Raw genomic sequence first — 18,955 nt, forward strand, 5'->3', positions numbered from 1 at the left:
CAACCACTGAGCCACACAGACTGGGCCTAACTATTTAAAATTAAACTATAATCTGTATAATAGTTAGAATAAAGGTAAAGAAATAGCAATGTTATAATTTTTTTTTTAAATTACAAGCATATCTCCTGGCTTGTTTGGCTCAGTGGATAGAGCGTCGGCCTGCAAAGGGCATGCAGGAGGCAGCCAATCAATGATTCTCTCTCATCATTGATGTTTCTATCTTTCTCCCTCTCCATTCCTCTCTAAAATCAATAAAAATATGTAAAAAAATTATAAGCATATCACACAAATAAAAATTCAAATAATATGGAAAAGTATAAATCTTACCTTCCAGGGGTAACCACTGTTAAAGAGTCTATACTTTCTTCAGGACCTTTCTTATGCATAAACATGCACATATGTAAACAGAGCCCACCCTCACACTCACCAGCATTTAAAGTAGTGTCACACATTTTCCTGTGTTGCTTGTTCCCTTATTGATATGCATGCCATCTGCAGAGCCTACCTTGACCTTTATGTCTTTACTTTTCCCTTTAACACTGCATAAACATTCTTGTACATATCTGAATACTTGTGGAAGCAGGTTCTTTAGTACAGGTTTTTACGAGTGGAATTATCAAAGCAAAGGGTATATGTAATTTAAGCTTATGGATTTTACCAAGTCCTTTCAAAAGTCCTAACCAATTTACATGCACTAACACTGTTAAACTTAAAAGGGAGGCTCTTCCCCCTTCCCAACACTGTGCCCCATGCTGGCTATTGCCAATTAAGGGCAAAAATAAAAAACAGATTTCACTATTGTATTACTCTGCATTTTAATGACTATCACTGAACTCTTATAGTCCTAAGTTCATTTACCATTCGGATTTCTTTTGTGAATTGTCAGTTCATATCATCTGCTTATTTTCTATTGATTATCTTTTATTTATTGAATACAGGCCTGTTGCACAAGAGATTCGTGCAATAGGCCTTCCCTTCCCTTGGCTGCTGGCACTGGTTTGCCTCTGGCACCCGGGACTCAGGCCTTCGCTCTGGCCGGGCTCCGGCTGGAGCTGGCCCTGGAGCCGTCAGGCTTTGCTGCTCCGCCCTGGGGCCGTCAGGCTTCGATAAGCTGCTTGGAGCCTGTGTATGCAAATTAACCGCCATCTTTGTTGGGTTAATCTGCATACTCTCCTGATTGGCTGGTTAGTGTAGCAAAGGTATGGTCAATTTACATGTTTGTCTATTATTAGGTAAGATTGAAGGAGCCTTTTGTATACTATAAATATTTAATCTTTGTTATACATGTTATAATTATTTTTCTCTGTGTTTATCTTTCAATATTATTTTTACTATATAAAAGTTTAAAATCTTTTAATGGAATCATACCTGCTAATCTCCTTTATAACTTCTGGATTTTGTCTCTTATTTAGGAAAGCCTTTCCTACTACCTCAAGGTTATAAAAATGATTTCATTTTTTATAGTTTTGTTTTTAACATGTAAATCTTTAGCTACTTGAAATTTATGTTTGTGTATAGTGTGAAAAGAGATCCTCTAATGAAAACTAAAAAATAGTACTTAAAAGGGGCTTCAATAATCTGGAAAATTCATGTATGCATTTCATTTTTTGATACCATGAAAAGAATGAAATGTTACTTATATTTAGGAATACAGACATCTTAATACTTAAAATACTTTTTAAAAAAGTGGGCCTGCCAAAGCCGGTTTGGCTCAGTGGATGGAGCGTCAGCCTGCGGACTGAAAGGTCCCAGGTTCGATTCCGGTCAGGGGCATGTACCTTGGTTGCGGGCACATTCCCAGTAGATGTGCAGGAGGCAGCTGATAGATGTTTCTAACTCTCTATCTCTCTCCCTTCCTCTCTGTAAAAAATCAATAAAATATATTTAAAAAAAAAAAAGTGGGCCTAAGTATATAATTTGCATTATGAACGTATATCAACCATGTTAAATAGCAAACTCTAGCACTTGGGATGTGAAAAGAAGATGGTGTGGGGTCCTGCTGACACTGGCCAACAATATGGACTTTACTTTGATATTCTTAAAGCAGTGATTTTCTGGGTAAACACACACACACACACACACACACACAAACAACTCTTCCTCAAAAGAAGAGTAATTTAGAATTCCAATTTGTAAAACATGTATCTATCCAGCCAACTAGTTAGCATCCCCTCCCTGCTCTGAGACAGCCCCTCAGAGATTTGATAAAACTATAAATTCCATCTTTAATTCTTGAGATGGGGATAAAAGATTCACTCATTCCTGTAACAGTGGCCTTTGTCTAAGAAACTCAGTTAAGGCTGGGTATTCAAAAGCATAAGTTTAAAAAGGACCAACTCGGTAATTATGGTAGTTGAGTAACTGTGGGAATCAGCACTTCTATTTGAAAACTGTATTTTGATTAATTGAGATACATTTATACAGTGTTGCCAGGAACTTCCTAAGCATCATAAAACACTGCCAGTGGGATGCTATGTTACAATATCTACTATAACTAACTTTCTAAGCTTATTCAGGTAATTAGTTCCAGTTTGTGAGGCTTATTGAAAGATCATTAACTTAAGGGCTTTAGCTTTACAGCATAAACAGGTAAAAAGCAATGGAAAATTTCCAAAAATCAGAGAAAGGCAGCCAGTGCTGACAGCTGCCATTTCCTTTAGCCCCAGGTGGAAATGCCCCTCAAAAAGGCCTAGTACTAAAGGGAAGTTTGGAATCTGTTTATTTTACCACCAAAAAAAATTAAAGTAGCAATTCTCAAAGTGTGGTCTGAAAAACGATTTTCATCATAAACTAAGATATTATTTGCCTGTTACTGTCATTGTTTTATTTATTTATTTTTATTTTTTACTTTTTCAAACATACTTTTCATTGATTTTTTACAGAGAGGAAGGGAGAGGGATAGAGAGCTAGAAACATCGATGAGAGAGAAACATTGATCAGTTGCCTCCTGCACACTCCCCACTGGGGATGTGCCCGCAACCAAGGCACATGCCCCTGACTGGAATCGAACCTGGGACCCTTGAGTCCGTAGGCCGACGCTCCATCCACTGAGCCAAACCAGTCAGGGCTGTTTTATTTTTTTTAAATTAATCCTCACCTGAGGATATTTTTCTCATTGATTTTCAGAGAGAGTGGAAGGCAGGAAGGGAAGGCGGGGAGGGGGGGGGGGGGGGGGGGAGAGGGGAGAAGAAAAGGAGAAAGAGAATGAGAGAAAGAGAGAGGGGGAGGAGGAAACATCGATGTGAGAGACTCATCAACTGGCTGCCTCCTGTATCCAGGTACATGCCCCTTGACTGGGAATTGAATCCATGACCCTTTGTTGTGCGGGCCGGTGCGCTAACCCCTGAGTGATATCAGCCAGGCACTGTCATTATTTTACCCGTGGTAAGTGGAGTTTTCAGAGGCTACATGATATAAGATATTGCATCATAATGAATGCAAACCAGAAAATCCAGCTGTCTTTTTTTTTTTCAGATTTGCAAAAAATGTAAAACAATGTTACTCATTTTTTTTTTGGTTTGGGAAAACATAATTACTTTTCATAAAAAACATTATTTAGTCTGTAACAGTTTTTATTATGTTTAAATAAATTTATAAGTATTTTAAAAACTTAGTTGAAAACATAGTTTTAAATTCTAAAATTGTAATTACTATATAGAAAAGCTCTTTGGGGGGGGGGGGGTGTCTTTAATAATTTTAACGTGTGTAAAAGGGTTGTGAGACCAAAACATTTGAGAATGGTTAGACAAAAATCAAGTCTTTCTGAATAGTGTGACTAGGTTCCCAAGTTTTTAGGTGTGCTGCTGTTCAACCTTTATGAAATCATCTCTGTGTTTACTTATTTGGAGTCTGCACATAATCACATGGGATCCAAACCCATGAAATACAAACTGTGTGCTCTAAAAAGTGCTTAAAAATCTGCATTTGAATATTAGCATGTTCTTTTAGGTAACAAAGTTTTTCTTACTTGGGGAAAGAGTGGTCTCTCATCTCTTTTCTTTTTTAGGCATTCTGCCATTAATCTCTTCATGGCTTTTGGACAGTTACTTCGTACCTTACTGAGATCTGGAGATAGATATCCTCGTCCCACCATAAAAATTATCTGGGAAGAAAAAATAGGCAAATCATAAAACTTGTAATTAGTTAAAAAAGGCATAAAGATTGAAAATTCAACAAGCTATGCACTTAAGACGTGTACTTTTCTGTATGCACATTACACTTCAATAAAAAATTTAATAACATAATACTAATACTATGATGCCTACATATAACTGGGAGCCAATACTTCATGGGCTGCAAACTGAAATCTTCATGACTCCTGGACTACTGTTAAGATCCGCTAATTGCTCCCACGCTCCAGTTGCCTTATCCAATCTATTTTCCACTGGTAGATCATCATTCTAAAACACAGACCAGATTGTGCCTATTTTCTACTTAAATAATTTACTGGGCATCATACTAAGCCCTTTATATATATGTACCAGGAACCAACAAAGTTAACTTTTTAGTTTTTACATCAGCATTTTAAACTCTTTTGGTGAGGAAACTCTAATGGGGCATTTATAGTTATATAAATCTGAGAATCAGAGACTTCTCCAGAAAGAACTAAAGTTCTGTTTAAAAAGTAAAAAGATTTGTCTTCTCTGGGTGCAGAGATTTGTAATTTTTCTAATTTCTTAATTTTCGGCTCTTTCGAAGGTGGACAGAGACAGATGTTAGGAGTCTTGTGACTTAGGGAGGAAAAAGGGATTTTACTCTTAGAGGAACTGGTCCAATAGGGGCAGAATAGAGGCTGAGGTAGAGAGCGCTTTGTTATAGGGCAGAGCTGATAATTTTAAGAAAGTCAAGTTTGATATCCTACTTTATGTTATTTCCCGTTTGATGATGTAATAACCCTTGTTAACTATAAGCTGATTTGGCTAAGCACCACTAAAATGAAAGTATAAAGCTTATTCTTCTCCCCCTTTACAAGTTACCTTTTACCAGTATGGAATTTCACTATGTGCACAGTGCTCCAGGGTGTAAAACTGCTGGGGTACCAAAGGGACACTTCCAAACACAGTGGGGCCTTGACTTACGAGTTTAATTCGTTCCGAGACCGAGCTCGTTAACTCAAATTACTCTATCAACTCAATGCAAAAAATCGGCCAAGAGACAGCTGGTATCTCAAAAAACTCGTTAGTCGGGACACTCGTAAGTCAAGGCCCCACTGTACTGGTGTCTAACTGTGCTCCAATGAATGGGTAACATTCCCTTTACAAGGCAGTTGGTTTGCAATTCTTCGCTTTCAGTAAAATTAATTAAATTGTCAGCTGATTATTAAAATAACTATTAATGACAAGTTATTATGTAATTTTTGGTATGTTCAAGAAATGAATTCAAATAACTGAGTGGTATGGTGTATGGTAAAGAATAATCTTGCCCACGTAGAGGGCTGGCCTTTGCCTCTGGCTCCTGGGAGGTAATCCCTAGCCTCTTGTGCCTGATAAGAGTGTCTTTGTTTACCTGGGGCCCTGGGAGATGTCAGATAGTCTATGCTATGAATGTGATTCATAGAGGGGGCTTAGACTCATGTGGTATCAACTTGCCCTCTGAAAGCTATGGTCGGCCACAGCAGTGGTCAAGCATATCTACGTGACTAAGCCCTAGTAACAACTCTGAATCCCAAGACTCGAGTGAGTTTCTCTGGTTGGCAATATTTCATGTGTGTTGTCACACATTGCTGCCAGGAGTAGTGTTGTCCACAATCCCATTGGGAGAGGACAACTGGAACCTCCAAACGTGGAATTTTCCTAATGCTGCCCTATGTGCACTTTCCCTGGATGGATTTTAATTTGTTTCCTTTTCTTGCAATAAACTACCTGTGACAATTAACAACTTTCAGTGAGTTCTGTGAGACTTAATGAATTACTGAACTAGAAGGTGGTCTTGGGGACCACTGAACTCTGCATACATTATAATGAAACTCCTGATTTTCTTAGCTTCTTACTTATTTGAACAATATTTCTCAGTGCTTATTTCTTTAAAAATAAAACAAGGAAAAGGACTGATGCTAAGTCCAGCTCATTCTAGCAAAAGTCATATTTATCCACAGATAAATAAATTTTAAAAAGCCTCATGTTGTTCATTAAGATACACATTTCCAATAAAATTTTACCTTCAATGTTTCTTAAATAATAAAAACGTATTTTCATCACTTATACATGAATAGTTATTAATAATGGAATAGGTCACAATTAAAAAATATCATTCACAGCTGATAAAAATCATAGGAATATTTTTTAAATTCTAAATTTAAACAGTAATACAAGTAATTCAAAGAGGAAAAAAAGCCATGTAAAACTTCCAAAAATTAATGAAGAGTTTTTGTATTTTTTTAAACAAGTGATGGTAGGCATCAAATCAGCATGGCTTTTAGATTTTATTGGGCACTTTTAAAAGAAGGCTATAATGGCTTTCTTTTGAAATGTTAATATAATACACTGGCAATTACCTTCTTTGCAATTATTTAAACTTAAGAGAGAGTCTTTCTTGGATGTAATTCATGGATAGAAGATTCAAGTGGCACATACACTACTAAATCAGTGGCTTGGTTTGAAATCCTGGGACTGGTTATTTTCATTCTCAATCCACACTCAGCACTCCTGGCATCTCCACCTCTTCATTTACTCCTCTGTATACATCTGTTTATTGTCAGTATCACCCACCTGCACTGCCTCAACAGAACTGTAAACTCCACTGAGTGCTCAGCCTATGTTTTATTCATCTCTGTATCCCTCTATATCCCACAGTGCTTTGCATAAAGTATCAAAAAAATTTTTATTGAAATAATTTTTGTGTTGATAAGACAATGGTACTTATCATTTCCTGTCTCTTGAGATCTTGCGCTTAGTACCTAGCCACCATGCTATGAGAATGTCCAAGTTTCCTATGAAAAAATCCTTACATAAAGACCCAGGTGGAGAAAAACTGAGAACTCTGGCTGGGCTTCCACCTGACAGCTAGTGCCCCCCTGTCAGGTTTGTGAATGAGCCACTTTGGAAGCAGGTTCTTTCTCATTGAATCTACCCCAGATAATACCATGTGAAACAGATAAACCTTCCTCACTGAGAGCAGCCCAAATTGCAGATGCCTTAAGTTGCTTAAGCCACTATGTTTTGGGTGCTTTGTTATACAGCAATAATAACTGGAATACACTAAATAACAGATAAATGTAATGTTATTTTCTTCTAAGATGACATGGCACTTCTGCTCCAAGAAGAGAAAGCCCTGAAGGTAGACAGTTAATATATCTAGCTAATGAGCACATTATACTAGTAAATCTCAACTTAGTAGAGAAGCTGTACTGAAAGAGGGAAGGATACAGTAATAAGAGAACAAACTGGAATCATACAGAGAAAAAAATGACAAAGTAATTTCTCAGATTTCAGCACTAGGGTAACTAAAGTAAAAGGTATTCTACTCTGCAAAGTAACATAGGGCTGGTCATCCCTTAAGGAGCTAAGAGACCTGTTTAAGGAAAGATCCTGATTTTTATTACTGGAAGGAATTCTTTAGTCAAATTTCTTATTTTTATAATTGGAAAACAAACAAACAAACAAACAAACAGATCCACACACAAAACATACACCTAGAGAGGTAATGTGACCAGGTTATGCAGGTTGTGAATCCAGGGTCTGCTACTTTACCAGAGTCCTGCCTTGAATTTACTGCCATTAAAACTGCCACCTCTGACTATAGGGGTGAGAGCATGGGGGAATGGTTTCTGTTATATAGTAATGAAGCAACTTTCTCATCTTCCATGAAAAAGAACAATATTCCTAGATTATCAAGCAAAAGTCAATCTGAGAGCCATGGAGATCAAAGTGTAAGAGAAGGAAAGAAAATCAATCAAAGGGATGGTGTGAGCAATGACTGTGGTTACACTTCATTGAGGATGACTAGAGAGTTAGCAACTCAGAGGGAGTTTCACAGAAAAGTGCCATTGGAAGAAAGCAGACTAGATGATAATGAAGAATGGCAATGGGAAGAATATATCACTCCTTTTTTTTCTTTTAACAGTTTTTGCATTTTTATTTTATTTTATTGGTTTTATAGAGAGAGGGAGAGGGAAAGAGGGAGAGAGAAACATCGTTTGGTCGCCTCCCTTATGCACCCCAACCAGGGATTGAACCACAACCTGGATATGTGTCCTGAATTGAACCCGAAACCCTTCAGTGGATGGGACAATGCTTCAATCAACTGAGCCACACCAGCCAGGGTAGTATATGGTTCTTTTACCTCCATTTTCTTTATCAAATACTTAACTTGGTTTTAGACTGGCAAATTCCACAAGCCTCTAACTCAGCGGTTCTCAACCTGTGGGTCGCGACCCCTTTGGCGGTCGAACGACCCTTTCACAGGGGTCGCCTAAGACCATCCTGCATATCAGATATTTACATTACGATGCATAACAGTAGCAAAATTACAGTTATGAAGTAGCAACGAAAATAATTTTATGGTTGGGTCACAACTTGAGGAACTGTATTTAAAGGGCCAGAAGGTTGAGAACCACTGCTCTAACTGTACTACCAGAAAGAGCTAACTAGTAAAGGCCTTACCCTTCTGTTGGTCACTCACTTATTTCTCTCAGGAAAGGAAGCCCTTGCCACATCACTTATTATACTCACATGGAGGGCAAAGTGCCTAAAATGCCAAGAACCCTGGGATGCTTTCATCCAGATTTTGGAGATAATAATACTTGTTTCCATAATATAATTTTATTGTTTTATTAAAATAAGTATATTCACTGGCAAATGGATGTCATCTAAGTTCACAAATTTTTATTATTTGTAGTTATCTATGGTAAATCAACAAAAACTAAACTATAATTCCCACGTGATTCCTTTAGAGAAATACTTTGCATAGGAAAAGTGAACATGGCACAGGGATTATGCTATGTGGCTGAGGAAATGAGACTGTAAAAGGCAGAGCTCACGAAGCTTGCTAATTAGAGACTATAATCTTGCTACTCAGATTGCCATCATCATGTCTCAGGGATCTAGAATCTGTCACGAGTACAGTAAGTAATATGTTTCAGTTATATCCTTCAGCTAGTATTTTGGTCCATCCTGAATTTAAGTTTCATGCAGGCTTAAAATATCAGATCATCAGAAGCTAGGCCATAGATTTTTCTTAATACTCAAAGCTAAGTTTCAACATTCTAAAGATATGAAATAGTTAAAAAGACCAAACAGAAACTAAAAAATTAGTTTTGTGTTGACTTGGGTAGAAATATAGTCATTAAAAAAAATTTCAAAATATAGAATTAAGACTGCTATTGGGTAAGGGCCACATGGTAATTCAATGAGCACATACCAAGTACATGATAACTTAGATTACTTTTATGACATCACATTGATAGTGGAAGTTCTTAGTGAGAGAGCTACTCAGAGCTATCACCAAAAAAATTGGTAGTTGAGCTCTTGACTAAAACACACACTATTTAATGAAGTAACACATCTATAATAATAAAAGCGTAATAAGCTCGGGCTGGGAGGGAAGCCTGGGTCCCAGGTGCCTGCCGGCAGCCAGGGAAAGGAAGGCCTACTCTTGCACGCATTTCGTGCATCAGGCCTCTAGTTTATGTATAAAACTATCATTTCACTAGGTTGGGAGGTTATGATGAAATGCATAAAATATCTGCACTTTTTAAAAACTCTTTAGATTGGTGATTCTCGACTTTGGTCTGTATCAGAATTCCCTGGGAAACTTATTACAAATGCAGGTACTTGGACCCCATCCCATTGAATCAGAATCTGCTCCAGCATCTCCACTTTTTAAAACAAATTACTCAGGTGATTCTAATACAAACCACAGTATAAAGTATAAATATTATTCTTTTTTGTTGTTGTTAATCCCTACCCAAGAATATTTTTCCATTCATTTTTAGAAAGAGTGGAAGAGAGAGGGGAAGACAGAGAGAAACGTCGATGTGAGAGAAACACATTGACTGGTTGCCTCCTGCATGAGCCCTGACCAGGGTGCAGGCCAAGGAGGAGCCTGCAACCAAGTTATGTGCCCCCTTAACTGGAATTGAGCCAAACCGGCTAGGGCATGTATGAATATCATTTAATCACAGTTTATATGTCAACTATTGTTTTGTAATATATTAACAGTGTGCTGCAATCTATCCCTCTCCTCTCTCTCTCTCTCTCTCTCTCTCTCTCTCTCTCTCTCACACACACACACACACACACACACACACAAATACACACAAACTTACTTTTAAAATGCTGAGGTATACAAGGTAATTTCAGTAAAGACAATTCCTTTTCTTGGCCAGTGTTAAAAGCCTAGGTAAATTTAATATTACTGGGATAGAAAAGGCAAAGAGTTGCATACGGCTACATTAGTACATTTGGAAAGGTAAGGGACAGAGAACAGGTGCTTAGGAAGAGAGGAAGTAAAAATATTCCCTCCTACTAGAATTCTCATTATAGAAAAATGAAAGCATGATGTCACAGTTCTTCCATTTACCTAGTTTTAAAAATAAACAAAATGGAGAAACCTTAATAATTTTAAGAATTTGATATAAAGAAGTTCATGGCTGAGTACCTGCTCAGGTAGCACACTCTGTGATAGAGTGAAATAAAGGTATACAGCCCAGATGTTATAGTAGCAGAGCTTATGTTCCTAACTGTGCCATGGTCAAGAAACATGAGGTACAGTCATTGTTGTGTCTCTAGTTTCAGAAGATCAGGAATTTCACTCCATTACACTTAATTAAGAATGAAGCCCAGCTGGTGTGGCTCAGTGGTTGAGCATTGATCCATGAACCAGGAGGTCACGGTTTGATTCCAGGTCAGGACACATGCCCCAGTTGCAGGTTCGATCCCCAATAGGGGGCGTGCAGGAGGCAGCCAATTGATAATTCTCTCTCATCATTAATTTTTCTCTCTCCCTCTTTCCCTCTCTCTCTCTCTCTGAAATCAATAAAAACATATTTTTAAAAAGTCTCTTTCTGTAATGTATTGACTTAAAAAAAAAAAGAATATTTCAAGGAAAGGCCTTACATGCTGCTATTACTATCACAAGTATTCAAAAGGTATTTAAACTGGTGACAAGGACCCAGAGGTCTATCCCTCATATGTATCCAGGACTTAACACTTCTTTTCTACAATGAATTGAAACTTGATGTAAATAGTAAAATAAACCCTAAGAGATGGTAAATATTTACCTGGTCCCTGTTGTTGATGTTTGAATAAGGTAACTGTCCAGTCATCAATTCATACAGAACAATCCCAAATGCATATACATCTGACTGAAAGCTATAAGGGTTTTTGTCTTGCATTCTGATTACTTCTGGTGCCTGTTAGAACATAAAAAGAAAAATATTCTTGTTTATTCTTTACTTCAACTGAATAAAGACTGAAAACCAAACTATTATGAATCCCAGAAAAAATGCTTTTAATCATTAAATAACCCACCGAATATGTAATTAATTCTCTTATTAATGGTCAAAGAAATATAACTGATTAAGAAAGTAAAAATATACCCTGTAAACTCTAAAAGAGGCAGTGTTAGCTGAGATTCTATCTGTATTACTAATATTTTTATAATTTTAGCAGCTGCCCTCTTTGTACAAAAAATATCATCATTGCTATTTGAATTCTTCCCTTGACTTACCTACCAAGAATCAGTTCCTATTTCCCAATCATGATTCAGCAAATAAATACTATACCTGTGGTTGTAAGATGTTTGGGAGTAGCACAACCACTTTGGCAATTGCCTTAGAATTTAAGTTTTCTCATTGGTACAAATGATTCTCCTCATCTCAGGACACCTTAGACAATAATGGCAAAATTTCAAGACTGATAAACTCAAATCCCTTTCCCGCCTCCAAAAGTGGTATAAACATGCCAAAGATGTCTTATTAACAAAAGCAATAGGCAGTGGGTAGATTTAATAGAAGGTGGTATGAAGAATCTTTTCGCTGCTTGCTTCTTGGGCAAAGATATAGACCAAATCATATTTGCTACATACATTTTTGTACATTTCAGTCACTGTATTCTACAGGTAGATTTCTTATTGGCTACTTACTTGAAATACAACAAATGGTTGGTTAAATATTAGCTTTAAACAATTCGTTCACCTTGAATCTTCTGTATTGTTTCATTTGGAAGGAATCAAAGAAATTGAAGGGTATTAATAAAAACTCTGTGAAAAACCAAGACTAACTGTAAAAAGGCTGAAAGACCTGGGACAAGAGTCCTGGTCACTGGTCAGAGTAAGGCAAGTCAGACAATCTCACAAGGCAGGGAATAATGGCACTGAGCCTCACCTGGAAATCAGAATCACCTCGGCAGCCTTAAACCTTTCAAGGTCCAGACTGCATTCCTGCCCAATAACACAACATTAGAATCTGGTTAGTTTTTAAAGCTCCCCAGATGTTTTTAATGCTCAACCAAAGTTGAGAACCACTGATGGAAGATGTGTGGGAGGGAGATCCTGATAAGAGTGAAAGGATGGGGGTGAAGGGAAGGTTGTATCTACTTGTTTTTGTCTTACACTTTACTGATATTACTTTCACAGTACAAAATAAACCACATACAACTGTGATGTAATGAACAAGCCAGAAAACTAAGAGGCTGGGTTATGATACAAACATAATTTTCAAAGCTAGAACACAATTTCTGTGAGGGACAGAGTAATAAATCAATTGAAAAGTTGCCTTTAAAATTTAGTTTTACCTCACTGTTGTTGGTAGATGACTTGATAAAAAGTTGTATGTCATCTATTTACAAATTATGCATTATTAATCCTCAGTTAATTTTGGTGTTTTAATTTCCAAAACATTTTTTTACAAAGTTTTCTTTCTCTTCTAAGCTATAAATAAAACAAGGCTGAGAAGACTATTGTAAATAATTCAGAGAATTATATAACCTTAGTTCTGACCAAACTCTTCTTTCCTAGACTATGGATGTTCTAAATTTGTTTCTGAAGGCAATATCAACCCAAAAAGATTTATTCAACAATTAAATGTACTATTGGCTAATCTCTCATCTTAAAACTTAGTTTGGGGAAATAAAAGATGAACCCATCTATCCAGGTATCAACAAAAAAGAAACTATAACAAAATATAAAACTTCATGTATAATAATCCACTAAGGTCTTTGAATAAAGACAAACCCAAACACTTGACTGAGCCTCTCTCTCCCACACTAGTTTAAATAAATAGACCTCTAAAACGTGTATCAATTATTTCTTTATAATTTTAATGATTTTGCAATTTCAGTACTTAAGAATCTGTTGCACGCCCCCTCCCCCCCTTAGGATACACTGCCGTCTTTTTTAAAAGGTGTGTACCTTAAAGGTGCCTGAGATTTGCATTATAATTACTAATAGCCTCTTGTTTATAATTATGTATTAAAACAAACACATATTAAAGAAAAATTCTTCTTAGCTCTAAATACTGAATCTTAGAAATAGAAATGGCTTTAGAAATCCACTAGTCCAACCCAACATTAAAGATGGAGACTTGGAGGCAGTTAAGAAAGGTGCAGGTAAGAGTCACACACAACATTACAGTACACACCTCCTAACTCTAAGTCCAATCCCCCTCCCACCTTGCAGCTTGCCCTAATTTCAGTTATTACAAGAAATCATAGCTCAATTTAACCCCAGGCTTATCTGGACTAATTCAGAATCCTACCTTGTAATTCCTTTCTTGGAGACTGATACAGAGAGTTCAAAGAATTTAGACAAATGTGGCTTTGAAAGCCCCTTCTTTTCTGTTTCCAGTAGGGTGTCCCAAAGTGCACATTCTGTTATTAAAAATTGCACTAATAGTTTTGGGACACCCTGCATTCAGCTTAGAGCAGCAGTTCCCAAACTTTTTGGTCTCAGTACTCATTCAGTCTTGAAAATTACTGAGGCCCTAGCCAGCTTGGCTCAGTGGATAGAGCGTCGGCCAGCAGACTGAAGGGTCCCGGGCCCAATTCCGGTCAAGGGCACATACCTGGGTTGTGGGCTTGATCCCCAGTGTGGGGCATGCAGAAGGCAGCCGATCAATTATACTCTCTCATCATTAATGTTTTTATCTCTCTCTCCTTCTCCCTTCCTCTCTGAAATCAATAAAAATATGTTTAAAAAAAGAAAATTACTAAGAACCCCCAAGGAGCTTATGTATTATATCTGTGGATAAATAATCATATTAAAACTAAACTGAGAAACTGTTAAAATATTTACTAATTCATTTGAATAATAAAACAGCAACCAGTAGATGCTAACACAAATCACACATTTTTAATGAAAAGTAACTATATTTTCAAAAACAAAAAAACTTTAGTGAGAAGAATAGTCCTACAATTCTTTTTGACTATCTGGTTTAGCAGCAGCCAGCTTGTGTCATATACTTTGCTTCTGCATTCAATCTGGTGTGATGTTCTGGTTGAGGAATACGAAGAACAATCTGGGCTCACACAAGGATGACCTTGGGAATTTCTAAAAGGGTCTTGGGGGGCCTTTTGAGAATTACTGCTTAGAGAATGATTCCTAGACTGTCCCCATAGCCTGCTGAAGGTAACTACACAGAAGTTTTGGTTCCTTTCTTTCATATGTTCTCTTTCTTCTTTGGTACAAAGTAGAAATAGAAATAAAGAGAAAGAGCCCAGCCAGTACGGCTCAGCAGTTGAGTGTCAACCCAGGAACCAAGAGGTCACTGGTTTGGTTCCTGGTCAGGGCACGTGCCTGGGTTGCGGCTCAAACCCTAGTAGGGAGCATGCAGGAGGCAGCCAATTGATAATGTTCCTCTGTCATCAATGTTTCTATCTCTCCCTTCCTCTTTCTAAAAGTCAATAAAAATATGTAAGAAAAAAAGAGAGAAAGAAAGACCTATGTAGGGCAGCACAAAGCGTACAGTGTTAAGAAATCTCTCATTTTTTTTTTGTCTCTCCTCTCCCAGGTGCTCCATAATTATATGGTTCTTTCTAGTCTAAATAAAGTAACTCCAATTTAGGCTTAAATAAGACTGTGAAATAGCCTCTCCTCTTCCTTTTACAAAAAATATTTTAAAATCAATTTTTTTGAGAGAGGAAGGGAGAGGGGGAGAGAGAAACACTGATGTGAGAGCCCTCATGCACGCCCCCTACTGGGAATTGAGCTGCAACCCGGGCATGTGCCCTGACTGGGAATCATACTGCTAACCTTTCAGCACACAGGACGACGCCCAACCTGATGCCCAACCAAGCCACATGGGCCAGGAGCAGTTCTCTTCACAAACCTTAATAATGGTTGCAGATCACACATGCTTAAATTGAATACTTTTTTTTTTTAAACTGGAAACAAGGAACATTTGGAACACAAAATATTTTAGAGACAATTTTAAATAAAATATAAACAGTGTTTAAAAAACATATTTTTGTTTGAAAGATACTGAAACTAGTTTCATAATATTCTTTTTAAAGATAAACAAAAAAGTTAAGATTTATTTACATAAAAAGATAAGATGAATGTTGACTTTTGTGAACACTGGGAACTATTAAAATACTATAGTTGAAACCTTCAATGACTTTCTAGTACTCAGTAGCATCTCAGGGTCCCAAAAATTAATGTAAAAAGGCCTCAATTCTTACCATCCACAGAATGGATCCAGACAACTGTTCAAACTGATGGGACCCACTCCATCGAGATTTCACTGTGGCTAGCCCAAAGTCACCTATTTTTACAGTGAGGTCTTCATGAAGAAAAATATCTGTGGTGTAGTAAGTAAAGGAAAACAATAGATCTCATTTTCCAATTAGAGCAAGCATTATGAAATTTAGGTAAGAGATCTAATTTCTATAATTCTGTAATATGAAATTCTTTGAAAAAAGATGTAGCACTTTATATATTAATTAGGTCTATTTGGCCTGTATGACCTGCTTTTAAGGTTTTGAGGGCTTGAAATGAGGTAGAGTGAGGTGAGATGCTTTCCTATGTGTATGGGAGACCCTGAAACTTCCCACAAGATTTTAGTACCATAGGCCCAAATATCCTTTTGGCACTGCTGGGGAGTGGTAAAGGCTCTTCACTGGAATGCAGGTGGTTGGCAGACAGGATCTTAATCTAAGTTTATGGAAGAGGAAAAAATATGTTTTTCTCACCTCATGTTATCCGTAACTTAGAGCCTTCAGTTACATCTTACCTACTGCTAAGCAAGGTCAGAGTGCTAAAAGGAAATAGTAGATAACTACAAACTACCTGTTTTCCAGTGCTGATAGAACGTAAGCAAGCAATCAAAAAGCCCTACTATCATTAAGATTTCATAGATTTTTGTTGTAACGCTCAATTGTTCACAAACCAAAAGCAGGTTATAGTACCTTGTTCTACTACACTCTCATGCAAACCCATTTATTAATTCTCTTTACAGTACATTGAACTTAGCATGAAACTGTTTTTACATAATGTGAAGATAAAATGCAGAAGAAAAAGTCAGGATGTTTTCAAACTTCGCAGACAAATTTCAGGAAGGATACTATTACTCTTGAGGTCTCTGTGGATGATTGACTTGGCGTGTAAGTAACTGAAAAACAAAACATCATTTTAACCTGAGTAGGGCTAAATACTCTGGCCTCAAATTTTATAGAACATATTTAGGGGTATAAATAAAGATGTGTTTAGAATCATGATACAACTGCAAACTGTACAATGTGATAACCCCTTTACATAAGAAATATTAAAATAGACTGTAAATGAATTTAGGATTAGAGGAACATATCACTAATAACTAATATGGTACAGCCAAAATTTTGTTTTCCACTAAAAGACTTTGCTTCGTCTTTTACTATTTACCAATACAAACCTTTCACTCCAGTCAAGCCTAGTTATCCATGTCCTTTAAATATACCTTAAATATCCCCTCCTACACCCATCCCTCAAATTAGTTTCGTTCTATTCTCTACCTATTCATACCACTCCTTTAAGATTGAATATACAATCTAACTCCTGGGTGAAGCTTTCCTATGAGTAACTCAACTGTAAGGGATCTTTCACTGTTCAGTTTTATAGAAATTATTGGAACAGCTTGATTCAATAGTTTTTTTTCCACCTATGTTCATTTTCTATTTAGAATGTAAAACTCTACTAGAATATGAAAGTTTGATTGATAAAATCATTCTAAAAGGTAGTATTAATATATTCTTAAAATGCCTTCTTAAAACTAATGTGTAGCAAACTCTCTCTATAGTAGCTTTAGTTAAGTTCATTGAGGGAAAAGGGCTGGGCCTAGTTTATTTCTGTTTATCCCCAGTGCCGAGTACAGTGCCTGGCATAAAGCATTTAAAACACATCAGCTGAATCAACTACATTGAGATGAATATAATGTCCTAGTCAAGGTTATTTTTCTTCATTTAAAGCTGGAGAAAACAAATATATGAGACCGCTGAAATTTGACAATGACTATTAGGAAGTAAGTTTTGCTTTAAAATGAGATTATAACGTCACTGTTAAAAATAGGTTTGTAAATCATTAAGCTTATAATTTATACTTTATTTTCATCTAAGCTTCCACATCCTCTCAGAGAATAAGATTTTGATACTTTTCAGACTAAGTTTTCATTTCAAACTACTGTTTATACAAAGTAACCCCTCCTCCTCCAATTACTCTGACTTCACACTATTTCCTTCAGAGCTTTTACCACAATGTAAAATTATCTTTTCACCATGACTTTTTAGGCCCAAAGTCGTTTCACAACACAAAAGTTTACTTAGAACCCAAAGTTCTGCAGTGACACAGAAAGAAAAAAACATATGGCATCATAGCCAGTTTGGCTCAGTGAATAGAGTGTCCACCTGTGGACTGAAGGGTTGAGGGTTTGATTCTGGTCAAGGGCATGTACCTTGGCTGAGTTGGGGCGAGTGCAGGAGGCAACCAATCAATGTGCCTCTCACGTCAATGTTTCTCTCTCTCTATCTCTCCCCCTCCGTTCCACTTTCTCTAAAAATCAATGGAGAAAGCCCTAGCCCATTTGGCTCAGAGGACAGAGCGTTGGCCTGCGGACCAAAGGATCCTGGGTTTGATTCCGGTAAAGGGCACGCACCTTGGTTGCAGGCTCCTCCCCGGCCTGGGCCCTGGTCAGGGATCCAGCAGGAGGTAACCAATTGATTTGTTTCTCTCACTTTGATGTTTCTCTCTGTCTTTCCCTCTCTCTTCCACTCTCTCTCTAAAAAAAAAAAAAAAAAAAAAAAAATCAATGGAAAAATATCCTCGGGGGGGGATTAACAAAAAAAAAACAAAACAAAACAAAAATCAATGGAAAAAATATCCTTGGGTGAGGATTAACAAAAAACAAATTAAAAAAATATGGAGAAAAATAGGTCTCAATCAAATGCATTTTCTAGATGGGAGACCTTGTCTCCATTAGAAGAAGGGGGATAAATGAGACAGTGTGTGTGGCGGAGCTCTGTGCTTCAGAGGGCTGGTGTTTAGCCACAGAAAGGTGTTAGTGTCTGAAGAAGTTCTGTCTCCTTTGAAATTAAAAAAACAAATGTGTGGGAGGAACCAAGATGGCAGCATAGGTAAACACCTGAAATTGCTGCCTCGCACAACCACTTCAAAAATACAACTAAAAGACAAAACGGACATCATCCAGAACCACAGGAAGGCTGGCTGAGTGGAAATTCTACAACTAGAAGGAAAGAGAAAAGCACACTGAGACTCAGAGGAGGTGCAGAAGTAAAGTGCAGAGGTACGGAGGCGCACGCGGAAAGGGTTGGCAACTGAGGACGTGGTTGTCTTTTTCAATCGGGAGGGAGATACAAGCTCCCGAAAGCCCTGACTCCAGTTCCAGGCAAGTCTCTGAGGACCCAGACTCATACGGGGAGAAACTGGACTGTCTGGCAGCGGGTGGAACTCAAGGGTGGCTTTCTCTCAGAGGTGCTTGCAGCAATTACCGGGACACTGAGACCCGGGGCCTCTTAGGGCAGGACTGAGGATC

At 37.4% G+C, this 18,955-nt stretch overlaps 1 protein-coding gene across 5 annotated transcripts in view; it reads right to left on the reverse strand.

The window, feature by feature from the left end:
* Positions 1–18,955, reverse strand: part of BRAF (B-Raf proto-oncogene, serine/threonine kinase) — a 93,591-nt gene that overhangs the window by 10,491 nt on the left and 64,145 nt on the right. For all 5 annotated transcript variants that reach the window (XM_014546737.1, XM_014546735.1, XM_014546736.1 and 2 more), the window contains 4 exons: positions 16,497–16,543; positions 15,615–15,733; positions 11,219–11,350; positions 3,968–4,102 (listed from right to left, as the gene is read on the reverse strand). In XM_014546737.1, the coding sequence (XP_014402223.1) occupies positions 3,968–4,102; positions 11,219–11,350; positions 15,615–15,733; positions 16,497–16,543 (433 nt within the window). The remainder of the gene's footprint in view (positions 1–3,967; positions 4,103–11,218; positions 11,351–15,614; positions 15,734–16,496; positions 16,544–18,955) is intronic.

This window comes from Myotis brandtii, unplaced genomic scaffold, assembly GCF_000412655.1.
Source record: "Myotis brandtii unplaced genomic scaffold, ASM41265v1 scaffold455, whole genome shotgun sequence".
Lineage (NCBI taxonomy): Eukaryota > Metazoa > Chordata > Mammalia > Chiroptera > Vespertilionidae > Myotis > Myotis brandtii.